Below are 16,531 nucleotides of genomic sequence, written 5' to 3' on the forward strand. Positions count from 1 at the left end.
ATGTGCGAACAAGTGCTTTTAATGTCGCGCTATGTGCGCTAACCGCTGACTCCTGATCTAACCATGAGCCCGCAAGCTTCGGGCAATACACACCGTTTTTCCCGTTGGAACCCTTGCCTGTTCGCTCCCTGGCAGAGACACTACCTCCCCCGTCTGTAGTTTTTGCGCTACCTAGGTAGGTGTTTGCGAGCTCTTTTCCACATCGGGACTTTTTTTTTCTTTCTTTCGTGACACTGTGTGTGTGTGGTTCTTCTTCTCTGTGGTGTGTAGGGCGCGACTTCGCCTTCAGCCGAACGCTGCACGGAACCCCAGCCGGCGTCGGGGGCGCGGGCGACTGCTACAGCCGGGCCCAGTGCGCCCAGGGTCGCTTCTCGCTGTCGCTCGCGGGCACCGACTTCACCGTGTCGCCCGTCACCGAGTGGGTCACGCAGGGAAGCCACACCTACCACAGCATACGGCGCCTGCAGGTCAGTCGCAGGTGCCCTTGCTCGGTACCGCTGGCCCTTTCTGTACCGGTGCAACCTAAGCTGCAACATCTTTTTTTTTTTTTTTTACGAGAATGGTTGTTGAATGTACGCAGTCCGCGTCAGTTGTTTGTGGGGCGCGAGATGAGCGAAAAAAAAGAGAAGCTGAATATTTCCCGAACCTGGGCAGGCAGCCCTGGAAGTTCGTATATTTTTTTTACGTCTAGTCTCTTAGCGTGCACGACTAACGCGCTATTCTACTGTTTTTACTGGCTGCGAGCTAACATACGGGGCTGAAATTTGGCTTTCCCACGCAACCCGCGTTTCACAAACTTTTTGACTCCAACCGTGCTTGAGCAAGATTTTGTGACGCCCGTGCTATGTACTGAGATCGTGTATAAATCACCGTTCCATTCCAACCGAAAGCGCCAGAAGTGAATATTCGGGCTGTCGTAAGATTCTATCGTAGGTTCGCGTCATGCAAGGTAGCTATTGCCAATGGATTTGCCATCGCTGTCTTCGGCGACTTTTATGGCTTTTCTTTTGAATTTTTTCATGCGACGCGTTATTTACCTCTATCAGTTTGCGAACAAATGGATGTCTTATTTTCTTAGAACAAGAGCTTGAGTGGCGCATCCCAACACCACCCCCATTTCAAAGGAGACCCTCATAGCTACCATCCATCCACCCAGTCAGTTACCTTACGCCTGCTGTGGTCTGTCTGGCGCATTGCGCCACGCTGCGCCCGTAGGTGGCGCAGAAAGTCTGAAAAGTCAACAAACGCGCAGTTGGCGGTGGCAACAGCGTGCGGAATTGCGCAATCATATTCAGTTCGGCGGTGGCGCGCAACGCTGCGACACACTCAAACATGACGTGCTGTTACTTAGCAACAAGAGCGATGCGTGTGATTATATGCACGCACACGCCCGCCTGCTTTCCTCGAGAATTGTTCCAACTCCATCTGTCTCGTGAAATCACTGGCATCAATTCGTGAATTGCAGTGTGTGCGCTGTAGCAATTAGTTGAAAAAAAATCGATTGGTGAGATTTTCGTTAATTAGTCAATCATACAATTTCATTTCTACTGTAGTTGATGACTACCTCGTTGAGTAATTCAGCCCTAACGAGTAGATTTCGTGCTATACACCACAGGTGATTTCTTTAAAAGTATGTTAACGTTGAAAAGAAGGCACCATGTGTATATACAGTCGAGCCCATGTGTAACGATCCCACTTGGAGCGAATTTTCGACTGCATTTAACAGTTTCTCAACAACCAAAATGTTTCTATAACGGTCCAATGTCCTGCTCATTTCGGTTACAACGAACGTAATGAACCGTAGCGTGACACAGTCTCGACGAGGTGCAAGAGGGCCCATGAACTGGGGATGGGCCCTGGTGACTTTGACCTTAGAGTGTTATAGCGAGCCAGGGGGCTCAGCGTAGACGCCACTGCGCATGTTGTACCGCGCATGCGCACTGGCACCTATGCTGGCCCGCTGGGCCAGCTGGCCTGCTAGGCTATAACCAGTGGCGTAGCTAGGTCGTCTGGCACCCGGGGCTCATAGGTCTTCTGTCCCCCCCCTCCCCCCTCCCCCGGTTGTAGTCGACGAAGGCAAGGATAACGACAATGTCCGGGTGTCTTCAGACGTATATGACACCCCCCCTCCCCACTGGCCCCTTGCACCCGGGGCCGACAGCCCCCCGGCGCCCCCCCCCCCCCCCCTGTTGGTACGCCACTGGCTATAACCCTCTATTGCTTCAAGTTTTATGGCTCGTTCGAGAATGCTGCATCTGCCAAGGGTTTTTTACGACCGCGCTCGCACCTTGGGAAACTTGTAGAGTATTATTGGTGGGTGGAAACTGCATAGACGCTTGCCGTACTGCCAAACTACATAAACCAATTCATGCTACTAAATATAGTGCACATTTGTGGAATCACGGCATCTCCTCTATGCCTTGTTGAGTTTTGTACCGGGTAGTATTGAGGCCAAGTCCAACTATAATGAAGTTCTGACATACCGAACTCGCATTGTGCAGTGAAGGTGTTCGTTGTATCGGGGGCTTACTGCGACTCCACTTCCTTTAGTATGGCTAGCTGGCTGCGGGTTGTGGCCCGGTGCTTAAGGCACTCGGAAATGTGGCCCCGTAGGTGGCAGGACTCGAGCTGATTTTTTCATCGCTGATATCTGAAACTGTGTAGTGTGTTGCAGTGGTTATATTTCGCTTTTCATCTGTTTTGTGCATCACGTCGCCTGCCACAGGGTGGCCAGATCATTCAGGGCAGGTGCGGTGGCTACTGTGGCCAGTGCTTCCCTGACGAAGCGGTGGGGCTGGTGCTGGACGTCCGTCCCCCTTGACGGAGGTGAGAGCAAAATTAAAACAAAAACAATATCTGAGTGTGTTAATTACATATAGTTACTGTTAACACGCTGAATTAGAGATTGGACGCTTGGACTATTTTACGGCTACTTATAATTCTCGGCAGGAAGGATGAAAAAACCAGTAAAGGCCGTCTGAAGGCTTTTTTAACAAGGAAATGCAAAGAACTATGGAATTGCTGCATCATATTGAATACGACTCCTATGTGATGTTGATAAGCTTTCTTTTTTGAATTTCTCCTTTTGGCTCGTTCAGCCGTGAAGCTGAAAAAAAAAACTATTTCGTGACTCTCTTTTTGATATTCTCTAGGTATTACTTGTATGATAGCTTGTTTAGATATGTAGCTATGCTTGTGTTAGTGGTCAGCTGTTGATGTTCTAGAGTTTTGAAACAAGCTCTATTGTGCGCATATTTACTTTTTAGGTGTTGTCACTGTATTTGGGTTGAGGCTAAGTTTTAAAATGGGTGTATTCGGAAATTCGCGTGAATAATATTATTCTGTTATTTTGCTCGCTGAAGTAATTCCGTTACTCTTCACTATGGTGTCCCTAGCTGCCAACTACATAATCTTCGGGTGTAAACATATTATGTAATCATCTACGATGGAATGTTTTCTTTAGTTCTTTGTTGTACAGGGTCCTAAAACCACCTTTTTTTTTGCTTGGTCCCTAAGGGTAAGACGAATGTAACGTAAGGGCAACAGTTTTGTGTTGCCTGTTTTTGACAAGAAAGGGCTCTCGGGTGTGTAGCATGCAAGATACTGATGTTATTCTGAGGCTGCGCACTTTACAAAAAAGAAGCTTTAACGGCTTTCACTTCTGTAATGCCTCTATTAGGCACACTACTACTGTGTGAATTTCAGTGCAGTGATGTGTCGTGACTGCGCTAAGCAGCCTAGACACAAATAAAGACTAATAATAAATATAAGGTAAAGGGAATTTTATAGTTCTCTGGTCTATAAAAAAATTGTACTTTGATTTCGCCATGTTGACCATGAGCGTTTGAAAGCAGCAACGAAGCCTGTTGATGTTTGTTGCAGCATTGACATGCTATGTTGTTTGGGCTGGAAAGACTTCTTGTTAGCGTAACCTAAAAATAAATAAGCTGTTCTTGTTACTTTGTCCCTCGTTTGGCGAAAGGCTCATGCCGTGCAGTCTTATTTGATTCTAGCATACAAAGACGCTCACTTTAGCTTTTTCAAACTCCTAACTGTTGCTCCAACGTGTTCTTGTCTTTTGCAGTTGGAGGAGTTAGATCTGCCGATCCTTTCGGTAAGCGAGTGAATATATATTGCGATAGGCTTTTTTGTTTATTCCTAGTCTCTTGCATGCTATGCCCTGGTCACGTAGCCTATTAGGAAAGGGACACATTAGAAAATTACAGCGTGATCCGTTAAACACAAAACACGTAAAAATTCACTCAAAAATATGGGCGGTATCATGATGTGGTTTTCACAGAAATGCGCAGGAAAGCATGAAATCCTTTTTTCTATATTATTTCGAAACTAGTCATATTGCAAAAGGGAAGGAGCCAGTTTAATTGTCAGCATACCTTGCAGTGGCGACTGTTGGTGAAAATTATGTTCAAACAATATTTTTTTTTGCTATTAGGTGCGCTCATACTCGCTGAAATTTTGAATAGGGAAGTCTGAACGCGGAAGGAGGCTTGGTAATACAGAAAGGGCACGAAAATGAGGGATTGGTGGCGACAACAATTTGAAGATTTTGTGCCAGTTCCCAGTGATTGCGCACGTTTTGGCAGCACATGCGCAGAGCTAAGTAATTGTTCATCAACGAGATCAAGTGAGAGGTATAAACTATATTCAAGAGTAACAAAGAAAGCTTGACTGGGAAACCGACATGCACTCTCTCTGCGCAAGAAGCGCTTGGATGCACTAATGTACCTTATAATGGGTGGCATGCAACTGACCGCATCGGCTTACTAAGAGGAACGACATCAAAATTGGACACAGGGAATGAACCAGACAACAAAGTCCTTATATGTGGGCGCTCCGCCTTTTCATAGATTTTTCTGTGTCGCAGGTACCAGCGATCTCACGTGAGCGTGAACATAACATAGATGGCTTTGTAGTTTCATAAAAAAAATGCGAGGTGAAAAAAATTTAGCATTTTAGTCCTTCAATCATTCATTTTGCATCAAGTACAGCTGCAGTTTTCAAGAAATAAATTTATCGAGTGATTTATTGCTTCTATTTAGCGTAATTTTAAACGGCGTATTGTGTGCTCCCAGCTTGAAAACTTTACATCAAGCTCGAGCCTTCGAGCATTTAATGTTATGTTGTGCTATTGGTGTTAATTTGTGGCGTTGATTAACTTGTGATCACACTAGCACAAAAGGTCTCGCACAACTGGGATTTAAGTTATTCAGGACTGAGCACTAAGCCTTGTGTGAGTGTTGTTTCTGATGACAACATTGATGATGGATGTGCAACATTAACGCTTACTTGACTAAATAAACATGGCCACAGCCGTACACACATATATGCACACAAAAAATAAGATGGGAGCACCGCGAACTGTTTATTTGAAGATAAAGCCTTCATCATGGCAAATAAAGTGCATGAAAGTTTCATCATGTCAAAAAGCAATAAACAAAACAAGTCATGAGTATCACCAGAGCATTGCTCACAGCTCTATGCCACACACTTTCACATAAAAGGCAGGTAATGGCCACCAAAGCAAAAGTTGTTCATTTTGACATATCGCGGTGGCTTTTGACATATCGCGATGGTTTTGCACAGCTAAGCACGAGGTTGTCAGATCAAAATCCTGACCCCAGCGGCCGCATTTCAGTGGGGGCGAAATTCAATAAAGCCCGTGCCTCGTGCATTGGGGGAACGTTAAAGATCACCAGGTGATTATAATTAATCCAGAGACCCCCACTACAGTGTGCCTCACAATCAAATCGTGGGTTTGGCACGTAAAGACCCAGAATCCAAGTTTTGACATATCACCGCTTATATACAAATGATCGCTGTACAAGAACTAAAAGTGAAGTAATGGTTGCGAAGTGTCACAAACATTTACACAGTCATTGCTTTTTTTTTTGAAGCACAGTGATCCTTTGCCTTGTTTGCAATAAAGTGCATTTGAACCTATGTTATCAGTTTGGGTGAAAAATATTTCTTTTGTTTTCAGTGATATGTTTTAACTTATCTTCGGTTGCATCTGTCTCCTGCTGGTTATCTATGCAGAATGACTCAAGACAACAACACCAGAATGGAAGAGTCGTGGCGGATGTTTTCATCAAGTGAAGGGAACGCTGAGTGATGCAGTGTTCGACGCTGAGTGCAGTATTTTCTGGCAAGTCTTCTCAACAGAATTGTGGACTGAGACGGGAAGGCTGCCAGACTTGGAAGCCAAACCCCCCCCCACCCCAACCCTCCTTCGCGTCACCTGGTTCGTGTTCGCTGCTTTCTCCGGAGCGCCACAATACACTTCTGTCGCCTTTCACCCACCGTGCTGCTTGCTTGGACTCATCTGGCTATCCGGCAACGTGCTATGGCCTACGCACACATTTCAAGATAGAGTGCGGTTAGGGAATGTCAGACAAGATTTGCCATTGACATCGCGTGGGTTTTGCCCACAGCAATGGACGACAAGGCGCAGCAAGCTGAAAGAATGCTCTGTCGTTGTGTGTGCTCGACTCATTGTGGCTCTGTTAGTGTTTTTTACCTTCCCCCTATCTCGTCGCCTACAGTTGGACCACTCTTTCAGTCGTCGTTGTAACTGTGTTTCACTTTCCATTAACCTTTTCCCTCCCTTATCTGACACCCCCAAGAAGTTGTTGTAGGTGTGTTTGTTGCTTCTTGTTCGGACCACACCTTGCTTTACTTCTGTTACGCGTGACTTTCTCTCCTATGTGTGGTGGTTCAATTGCATCGAAAAACCCCAGTGGACGTGAAGCCCTTATTGTGTGTTGCCACAAGAAGATGCTCGCTTACGCACCAAAGCACACGGACTACACACACAAAAAAAGGTGTGCGAGTGCGAAGGCTCACTTGACGGAACCTGCCCTCGACGAACTGTGCTTCGGCGAAACGAACCTTGAAGAATCGTCGCTCGGCTATGCACTCATTGCAAAATGTGACGCTGTCATCATTATTTATTGCTTATACAGGAGGAGTGCCAAGTTCGAAGAAGAGCCAAGGAATTGTATACAACATACTTAGGCAAGCCCCAGCTGGTATATTGCTCTCGGTGGTGCTATGTTTGCGTTGGCTCTACTTGCGGAGGGAAATCCCGACGTTGCGCGAGTTGACACACAATACAATTGGTTTTTGATAGCGCAACTTTTACGCACCATAACTCAGTGAAAATGGTAAAACTGGGAGAAGCGAACATTTACATGCCGTAAATAGGAAAAAAAAACGACATGTCAAACCAAAAATTGATTAAATTATTTCATTCGTAATGTTATCAGGGATCCGCCTGCCAATTAAGCATGTATCACTGGAGAATGTCCAGTGATACCATGTTGAACTAGCATCTTTCACTACACGTGTCGATACCGTCTGCATCAAGTGATGGACAAATTCTCTTTCGTCTGTGTGCTTATCTCAAGAAGGTAGACCTCTCAGGTGTGCCACTTTCTAGACTTAATCATTGCACGAATTCGCAGCTAGGCCTTCGCAGTCAAGTCACTTGCAGATGCGGGAGGCTAGTGAAGCGATTGTTGCGCCCACCGCACAATAACGTCATGGCATACCCATGCAATATCAAATTGTCCTGTCTGCTTCAGCAACTATGAAGGGAATAATTACGAAATTTCAGTAAGGCCTTCAGTGCGAACATTTAGTTAAGGTCACAAATAGCAGTGTTCGTGAGATGAATTTTCGTAAGGCGATAAAACACCAAAGACCATTCACCGTCGAGGACGCTTAAGTGGTACGCGCATTTATTCTTTGTTCGTCTCATAAAGTCTTTAGGTGTTGCATGGTAAGCAGAACTTCCGCTAAAAATGCTATTTTTGTGCGCTGATATATTAACGATGTGCGATTTGCATTCGGTTTAGGGACTGGAACTGTGTTGAACCATAAAAAATGTGAGCACGGAACTTTTCCAAAACAGTGGAAGTTGTAATGTTACGTGTCGTCAGAGGTGCAGAGACCGATATCCTCGTCATTATCTGGAGAACCACATTATAGCCAGCTAGTAAGCGAGCTCCGCTGCCTGCGTTCTCAAAGACCCATCGTTTCACCTGGATTTTTGTGCTGTATAGACGCGCTAGCTCTGCCTGCTGGTGCCCAATTTTTAAAGATAATTTTTATTCTGTTAAAACTAGCTTTCTTTTGCCGCTGGACGACTGCATTATGCACTACTGCATGTGTCTCCTGTATATTACGTGGAGCAACTTCTGGATTTCCGTCCTAATCGCTGTTGTAGAGCGACGACTGCAAACAGCACCACATTTTTTTTAGTTAGCACGGGGCCCTACTGCCATGCCCTATCACAGTGGCCACTATTGGCCAGATTTGTATACCAATTGAAGCTTGCGCGTCTACTTAGAGTGCGGTCGGAGCCATAGAAGTTGTCTTTGTTTTATGAGTGTGTGCATGTGCGTGTTTAATACTGTTGTGCCGCAGAAAAATTAAAGCACGTGACAGTTGCTGCTTATCACCAGTGTTCAGGCCACCTACCTCAAAGAGAGCATAAAGATCGCCGTGAAACATTGGCTGAATGGAAGTTTTTTTCGGTTGGTAGCTTTCGTTTAACCTATACTGCGTACGCAGCCCCGCTGTATTTTTTGGAAGGGGTGAATACACTGCTTCGAAAAAAATTTGACGCCGTAACTGTGTTTTCGCTCATTTGTGCAGCACGCTGTGTTAGTGCGAGCTTGTGTGGACCTCGCACCATGCAAGTTGTTTGTCGAGGTGCTTAAATTTCTGTATTTATCAAGCCTGTTGCCATTAAGTGTTCTGCATTTCACTAAAGCTTTGTTACCATTGTTCGTGCATTGCTTATATAGGGGGCCAAAGTGAGCATTTTTTTTTCGTTTCCCGTTCACAGGTAATGAAATGCGATGACATACATATTACGAACATGCCCTTTTGATCATGTTGCTGCGGTCCTCGCTTGGTAAAGGTTGTTTCCACATTATATCTGATGTTGTATAGGTGCTTCGAGCCGAATAAGTTTCATGATGGTGTATGTGCAGCTGTTTGTCTAAAGATGCTAAGAGAGAGCTATTGTGATAACATCGTTGCATCACTTCATTAAATATCGGATTCTAAAAAATATTATACTATTATTGCTGATGGGATGTGTTCAAAACAGGTGACTGCCTTTGCAGATGTGTAGATTTACCGCAACTTTTATTATAGCTGGGACATAGATTGAGAAATACATACTACAATGCAGGGTAAGATAATGCAGTGTGCACATGATTCCTTTTAAAGTTTTGTGCTTAGCATTTTAAGAAAACTGCATCATGCAGTACTATTATTACTTGGTATGTTTGGCAGCTAGGGTATCAAAATGAAGACGCAGCATTCCATGCACAGTTATTACAGCCTCTGTGAATGCTCATTAATTAAGGTGCACTCATTCCTGAAGCAAGCTTGGGAAGCCTTCACGCTGTGGAAGGTCACCACTGCACAAGTGTCCTTGGAAAGCCTTGGCGCAATTTCTTAACGCATCTCACAGGTGGACCTAATTGTCATCATGGGCCAGCAGATCATCTATTGATACTGAAGTGTATCTTTATGAACATGCAAGAAAACTGACAAATCACATTGCAGAAGCCACAAGTTGGTTTCTGACATCCTCACAACAAGAGCTGCAGTCCATAATGAAACGGCTTTGTCATTCTAGTGCTACAGTTGTCACCAAAGCTCTGTGGAATGCCCAAGCAAGTGCTAGGAAGTTGTGCAGTTGAAATATGTGTCGTGTGGGGCACATAATTGTCTGTGGCACCCTTGGCAGCTGTCACTTTATTGTACTAATGCCTTTTTCACAATATATTTCTTTCGATATATCACTTGACCACGCGTCCTAGCTAACAAATACCTTATGCATGCAAAACTTAAACACTCAGTCGAACGCTTCTTTTTCATTGTGACTAACATTTCATGCAGTCTGCTAGTCACAAGAACATTTTCTTTTCCTATCTTGCCTAATTTAAGTGCACTATGGCATGCAATTCTGAGAACAGTTAATCAATGTTAGGAATTACGTCTGCTCTAAAAATTTAACTCACACATATGTAGACTTTCTACGTGGCAACATGCATTCTTTATGAACACCAAACTTTCGCAAGCTCTTCAGGTATGCAAAATGAGCATTTGAGAATAACATGACTGCTGGAACGTTACTTTGAAACTATCCCGCTCCTTAGAAGCTACCATTCTGGTACACGAATGCTACTGTTCAGCCTTAGCTAGTGCATCATAGCAAATGTATATTACTCAAACGGCATGCAACATGCTTTTGCCTTTTGATATTGTCGCTGTTTCAAAATGGAAAAAGCTGTAAAGTCTAATCCAAGTAGCATCCGCCGAGACTGGTGCATAGAGAACCTAACAGAGGCACGAATACGTGTGGCCTACTGTAACCGTCCAGGGTTCATTGTAGCAGAATGTTTATTGGTGAAGTGAGGCAGTTTTGCCAAAAGGTCATATGGTTCACCGCACAATTGACGGCAGTCTATCAAAAAGTACGCTCCCGTCCTGTGTACTTTAGCGAGACCGGGATAATAGAGAGCGTTGCGCGGTTTCTCTGTGCTTGGTGTACAATGCAACCTTTAGTATATGATGTTGATCAACTACTTGTGCTGTAATCTGCTAATTTTACTCAGCTTAACTAGAAGTGTCAAACCATTCGTGTGGTCCAAGAGGTAGCTTGTTGGCTTCACCGTGCATCCCACTGCAAAATGGGTCTTCTGTTGATAGCAGGGGTATTGTATACTGCCTTTAAAACTTTTTTATTGTTTTGCTCAGTGTTACATCCGAGTGAAAAGTGGTGTGAGTAGTTCCTGCAGGTAAGCATAGTATAGTGCATGCTTTGTTTCGAGTGCTTGTGTAGGTCTTGCGAATTGGAATGAAGCGCTAGCTGCAAAAGTTCTTCACTGTGCACTTACTGTGTGAGAAAGTTTTCACCGTACAGGACACAAGGCGTTGCCACCGATATCAATATAAATTGCAAAGTTAGACTGTGTATGACAGAAGTTACGCTGTTATGTCGTGGACCTCCCCGCCACCCCCACCTTCCACTTTCCCAATTCCCCAACTGTTACAGCTTATTGTGCCCGGTGTTATGTTTTCTCGTGTTGTGTGCGTAGCGAACATTCACGTGTTTCTATTATGGTGATTACTACTATAATTATTGTAATTATTTTTTTTCTGAGGAGAGGATGCGTTTAGTCCTCTTCCGCACTGCCATGCGTTTTGGCCGCACTGCCTGTAAATAAACGATGCACATCACCACACTGTACATATGTCTGAGCTCCTTCGGCAACACGTAGAGGTGACAACGTGGGCCCATTGACCCTTCGACAAGGAGCAACGCCACACTTTTATTGCAAATGTGGGCATGGATAACGCAACGATTCTATTACAATGCCATCAGATTATTGCCGCGCTTAGTCAGTGGTCAGAGCGGCGCTCCGCCCACCTCATCGAAGGAATCAGCCGGCCGTGAACTGTGTATGATAAGAGTGGCATATAATTGAGCAGAAAGAATTGCTACGTTACACTGGCCATGGATTTATCCGGGACACCAGTTCTGGGCTAGGATGCTGTAACGCTTTTATTCCAATGTCATTCCTCGTCGCGCTTCGTTAGTGGTCAGAGCGATATCCCGTGTTATCAGCCGGATCAACTGGCCGTGAATGGTAAATGCCAAGTGGGGCATATAATCGAGTGCAAGCAATCGCTACATTACACCGGAACCGCTATTCACGGACAGCTGGTGCTTCTAAGGCGGGCCGTCGCTCTAATCGCCGAAGCGTGGAAAGGTATGGCGTATCGCCTGTGCTGCTCGTAGCACAGACTAGGTCGTTTCATTGGCAGCGAATAAATCGTGCGCGGCCTTTAACTTTTGAAGCTGCGTGTTAGATCGACGTTCCCAAGAGATGCTGTGGATGCTAAGTAAGTGCTGTGAATGTTGCCAATGTTTTGCCGCATAAGCGTTGCCTACTAGAGTTGCGGAGTGGAGCGCTCCATTCAATTCCTACTCCATTCCGGAGAGTAATCATCACCGCAATTCCACTCCTTTTAATTCCAATCCTTTAATTCCAACTCCTGGAATGGCTGAATTGGTCGATTCCGTTCTCCTAAACCCAGTAATTGAAACGTGTTCTCATTGTTTTCTAGTTACGCTTACATGCTTAGCGACAAAAAAAAGCCTACTTATGGAGGCTTAAGAACAGAAATAATATCACGTACAATTTCTTTTTCATGCAGGAACAAACACGATTCGTGGCCTCTGATCTCTTCAGTGTGTTGTTGATTGTTCTCGCTCAAATTATTATTCATTCGAGTAAACCATTGATTGTTCTCGCTCAAATTATTATTCATTCGAGTAAACCAAACTACATAATTACCTTGCACTGGGTCCTCCGTAATGGGTGAGCGTAATTATTACAGAAAGAAAAGCAGACAAGCAAAATTATATGGTCATCTCCAAGGACAATGATGCTGTCGCAGTGAATGATTTCAAACCCGAAGAAATCGTCCTATCTTCCCATAGCGCTGCCACAACACAAATCAGTTGCTAGGTGGGTTCTTGTTTTACGTAATGAAGAGTAGTTACGTCACTCGCAGCTTGGTGTGCTCCAGTCAAGCTGCCGTCGCCGCGGCAGATCTCGCAACAGTAATGTTTGCCGGGAGACGTATGCGGTGATGTAGGCGCAGGAGCGTCTTATCGTCAGTGAAATGGTTCGGACGGTTGTCTTGAGCTTGTACCTTTATTGAAACGTTAGGCTGTTCTGTATTTTTGTTATAGTGTAGCCGCGTTGACACTTAGAACTTGCGTAAACAGTGCCTTGACATTTGCCCTGTTCTGGTACATTGTCAAAGAAAAAGAGACGCAAGCGTTTGAGATCGGTTGTGCCTGAATATTGCAGCATTGATTTACATTGATGATGTGCCTTTGTAGCGATTCGGCAAGCAGTATAGTAAAAATAAATAAATAATAACTAAAACGCCAACCCCAACCCTTCGAAGAAAGTATCGTCAAGGTGTCGCTTTTCCGTCACCGCCAACGGTGACGGAGAACTCGGTTCCTGCGGAACCTAGCACCCGGACCGGAGGCGCGATTGGTTCTCCGGGCGAGGCGCACGAGTAGTTTGCGGCGATGCGGGACATTCGGTGCTCCTTGCTGCAGCCGAACGTCTCGGCGAAGCCGCCGGTCAGCGCCGCCGGGACGTCGCAGCGCAACCGCGCGGGCGTGAAACCCAACGATCCCGGCACCACTTCGTCCGCGACGGAAGCGCACCACTTGAAGCAGGAGGCGATGAAGAACAGCTCGCGCTCCGTAAAGCCCGTGACGCCGGAGATCCAGGAGGCCGGCTCGGTGGCGTTACCCGCCTGCGTGCGCGGACTCGATTTACTCGGTGAGGGGCGCAAAAATGCGGGAGAGGCTGCACACGCAAGAGGGCGCGATGTACCTGCCTGTATCCCTGCTGGTATAGAGAGATAGCTTCGCTTAAATTTCTGCCCACACGAAGGGGAGGAGCCTTTGTTCTTCGGCAACAATGAGGTTGCCGAGGTCGCGTACCGGCCCAGAACGGCCAAAATTCCGAAGACAGCTCACCGCTAAAATGCCCAAGTGCCGACGCCCAAATACGCGATGGATACAGGGATATGTGCAAATTGGCATTCCTAAGAAAAGGTGCGTCTATAGCTCACTAGAACGCCGCCTCGGACAGGATCAAACACTCCTCTCACGTGCGCTGCTTCGGCGTAAGCAGCGTTCCTCCATGCACATGCTGATACCGATTTACGCGATGAAAGAAACGGAAAAAGGAAAATTCACTTCTCGGAAAAAAAAGGTAACCCTATAGGCCACAATAAAATCTCGACCCAGCCAGGTCCAATCCCTTCTCACAAATGTACTGATTCAGCGCATGTGTATAAACATGAGCATAAACCAGCGTTGGTGTTGGTTTATGCGGATATGTGCAAGTTGAATTTTCTGACAAACCGGTAAGTCTATAGCATATCCCATTAGAATGTCGGTGCAGATACCACTCCTCCTGCTGGTGGACAAGCTGACGCAAATTTACGCAGCAATGATAAAAAAAGAGCGAGTATGTGCTCAATGACTCTTCGGAACAAAGGCTAAGCTTACATAGTTACAATGTCGACGTATAGTTACGTCAGTACCTGCTTCAGAACTCGCCGGTTCGGCGTATGTGCCACTCCTACTGTGCGGTGCTGATGCCGATTTACACGTAAGACAAACGGGTAAGTACAAACTGGCTTTGGCTTTCCCGAAAAAGAAAGAAGAAAAGGTAAGTGTATAGTCGGCCAAGCATGTTCCAATCAGTTCTGCGAAATGCGCTAGTTCGGCGCAAATACCACTATCCCTACAATGCGCTCCATGACACCGACTTACGCGATAAATAAACGCATAGGAGCTGACTGGTTTCTCCGAAAAAACAAAAGGTAAGCATATAGCCTAAAAGATTGTCGGCCCAAGAGCGTCCAGCCACTTCTCTCAAATATGATGGTTCGGCGAAAATGAAACTTCTCATGCTAATACAGATGATGGCACTCATTTATGCGACGAATAAACGAATAAGTACAAATTGCTTTTACTGAAAGATAGGTAAAGCATACGAAAGGAAAATGTTGGTCGAGGCAGGTCCAATCAATTTCTCGTGTGCGCTAGTTCGGCGTGAATACCAGTGTGGCTGCTGATTAAATTTAATTCTGGGACTATATGCGAGCCAGGACAACGATTTGTTTACGAGGCACGCTGGAGTGGGGACTCCGGTTTTAATTTTCGCCACCAGGAGCCCCAATGCATGGGATACGGGCGTTCTTTTTTTTTTCACTTAGCTACAATTGAAATGCGGCAGTCACGACCGGGATTCTATCCCGCGACCTCGTGCTTAGCAGCGCAACACCATAGCCCCTAAGCCACCGTGGCGGATTGCCAGGTCGTGACCCTGCCGACGCTGCTTTACGCGATTAATAAACGGACACCTGGAAATTGGCTTTCACGAAGAAAAAAAAAACGCAGGTAAGTGAATAGCCTACTAAAAAGTCGGTCATGTCAGGTCAACTCCCTTTTCTCAAATGCGTTGGTTTAACGGAAATAGCACTCCCCCTGCGAATGGACGCGCCTATGCCAAATTACGCGCTCAATAAGCGCATTACGCAAATTGGCTTTTGAGAAAAAAAGAAAGAAAGTAAGTCAAAAGTCCAGTGTCGGCCTCTCAAGGTGCATGTAACGACTTTAATCAAATTAGCTGTTTCAGCGCATATACCACTCCCCTTGCTAATTAATGCCCGTGCTAATGTCCATTTCCACGATTAATAAATATTTATGTGGAAATTGGATTTTCCGAAAAACAAGGTAAGCAAATTGCCCATTACAATGTCGGAGTAATCACGTCCACCCTTTTTTTAAGTGAACTCGTTAGGCACAAATCCCACTACACCTTGTAATGCACGTGCCTATGCCGATTTACGCACTGAAAAAAAAAAAAAGAACGGATATGTGCAAATTGACTTCTTTTAGAATGAGCACAGTAATATAGCCCATTAAAATATCGGCCTCCAATTAAGGTGCATGCAACAACTTTACTCCATTTCGCTAGCGCAAATACCACACTCCTTGATAATGCACATGCGTACGCCGATTTACGCGATGAATAAAAAGATGCGTGAAAACGACCAATTGCAAAAAAAAAAGAAAACTAGAAATAAAAGTAATGCCTACAGCTCATTATGATGTCGGCCTAGTAAGGTCCACAGTTTTCATTTAAATGAGCTTAGCTGTGGAGTTTGAAGTGTCCTAGTTGTAGAGCGCCCGCCTCTGCCGCGGGAGGCTCTGGGTTCGATTCCCACCGCCGCCGGGCACCCACTGGCTCTCACGTGGGCACAAGTGTACCGCGACGTAGCGCTCGGCTTTCTTCAGAGGTTATACGCTTGGGAAAGGAGCCTGCGCCCTCAATGGAAAGGAGCCTGCGCCCTCAAAGGAGCCTGCACACACAAACACACGCACACACAAAAGAAGAAAGATGTTTATGCCGCTCCAAACCCATTCCTCTTGCTAATGCACATGCCTACGACCAACCGTTATAGACATATGATAGGTGCCAGTGATACCAGCCCAAACTGTGAATACTGTAAAGTGCCAGAAACACCCGAACATATATTTTGCGTGTGTCTCACGTATACGCGCAAGAACGACAGTTGCGTGTCTCTGCCATTGCAAAGATCCATTAGGGACCGCTATCAGACGAGTTTCTTTTAGGTCCTTGGCCTAATGCAAGCAGCTGGTAACAAGTGCTGCTATAGCTTTTTTCCGAGCCACTGGGCTGATCGCACGGCTTTAGAGATGCCACAATTCTGTGAATTTGTATATACGCATCTCTTCCTTATGCCATCATCATTCATCAGCCCTTTCCCTCCCTGTCCCTTTTCCCCAGTGTAGAGTAGCAGGCCAGAGCAAGTTATAGCTCAGGCCGCGCTCTCTGCCTTTCTGTAAATAAATTTC

The 16,531-nt window shown here is 45.6% G+C and overlaps 1 protein-coding gene across 6 annotated transcripts in view; it reads left to right on the plus strand.

The window, feature by feature from the left end:
* AdamTS-A (ADAM metallopeptidase with thrombospondin type 1 motif A) overlaps positions 1 to 11,293 on the plus strand; it is a 383,945-nt gene extending 372,652 nt beyond the window's left edge. For 5 of the 6 annotated variants that reach the window (XM_075668702.1, XM_075668705.1, XM_075668706.1 and 2 more), the window contains 4 exons: positions 271 to 467; positions 2,726 to 2,826; positions 4,085 to 4,114; positions 6,058 to 11,293. In XM_075668702.1, the coding sequence (XP_075524817.1) occupies positions 271 to 467; positions 2,726 to 2,821 (293 nt within the window). In that variant the 3' untranslated portion in view covers positions 2,822 to 2,826; positions 4,085 to 4,114; positions 6,058 to 11,293. The remainder of the gene's footprint in view (positions 1 to 270; positions 468 to 2,725; positions 2,827 to 4,084; positions 4,115 to 6,057) is intronic. The other variant, XM_075668703.1, reaches the window with a different exon arrangement.
* Positions 11,294 to 16,531: the final 5,238 nt, after the last annotated feature.

The sequence above is a fragment of the Dermacentor variabilis genome, chromosome 9 (assembly GCF_050947875.1).
Source record: "Dermacentor variabilis isolate Ectoservices chromosome 9, ASM5094787v1, whole genome shotgun sequence".
In the NCBI taxonomy this organism is placed as follows: domain Eukaryota; kingdom Metazoa; phylum Arthropoda; class Arachnida; order Ixodida; family Ixodidae; genus Dermacentor; species Dermacentor variabilis.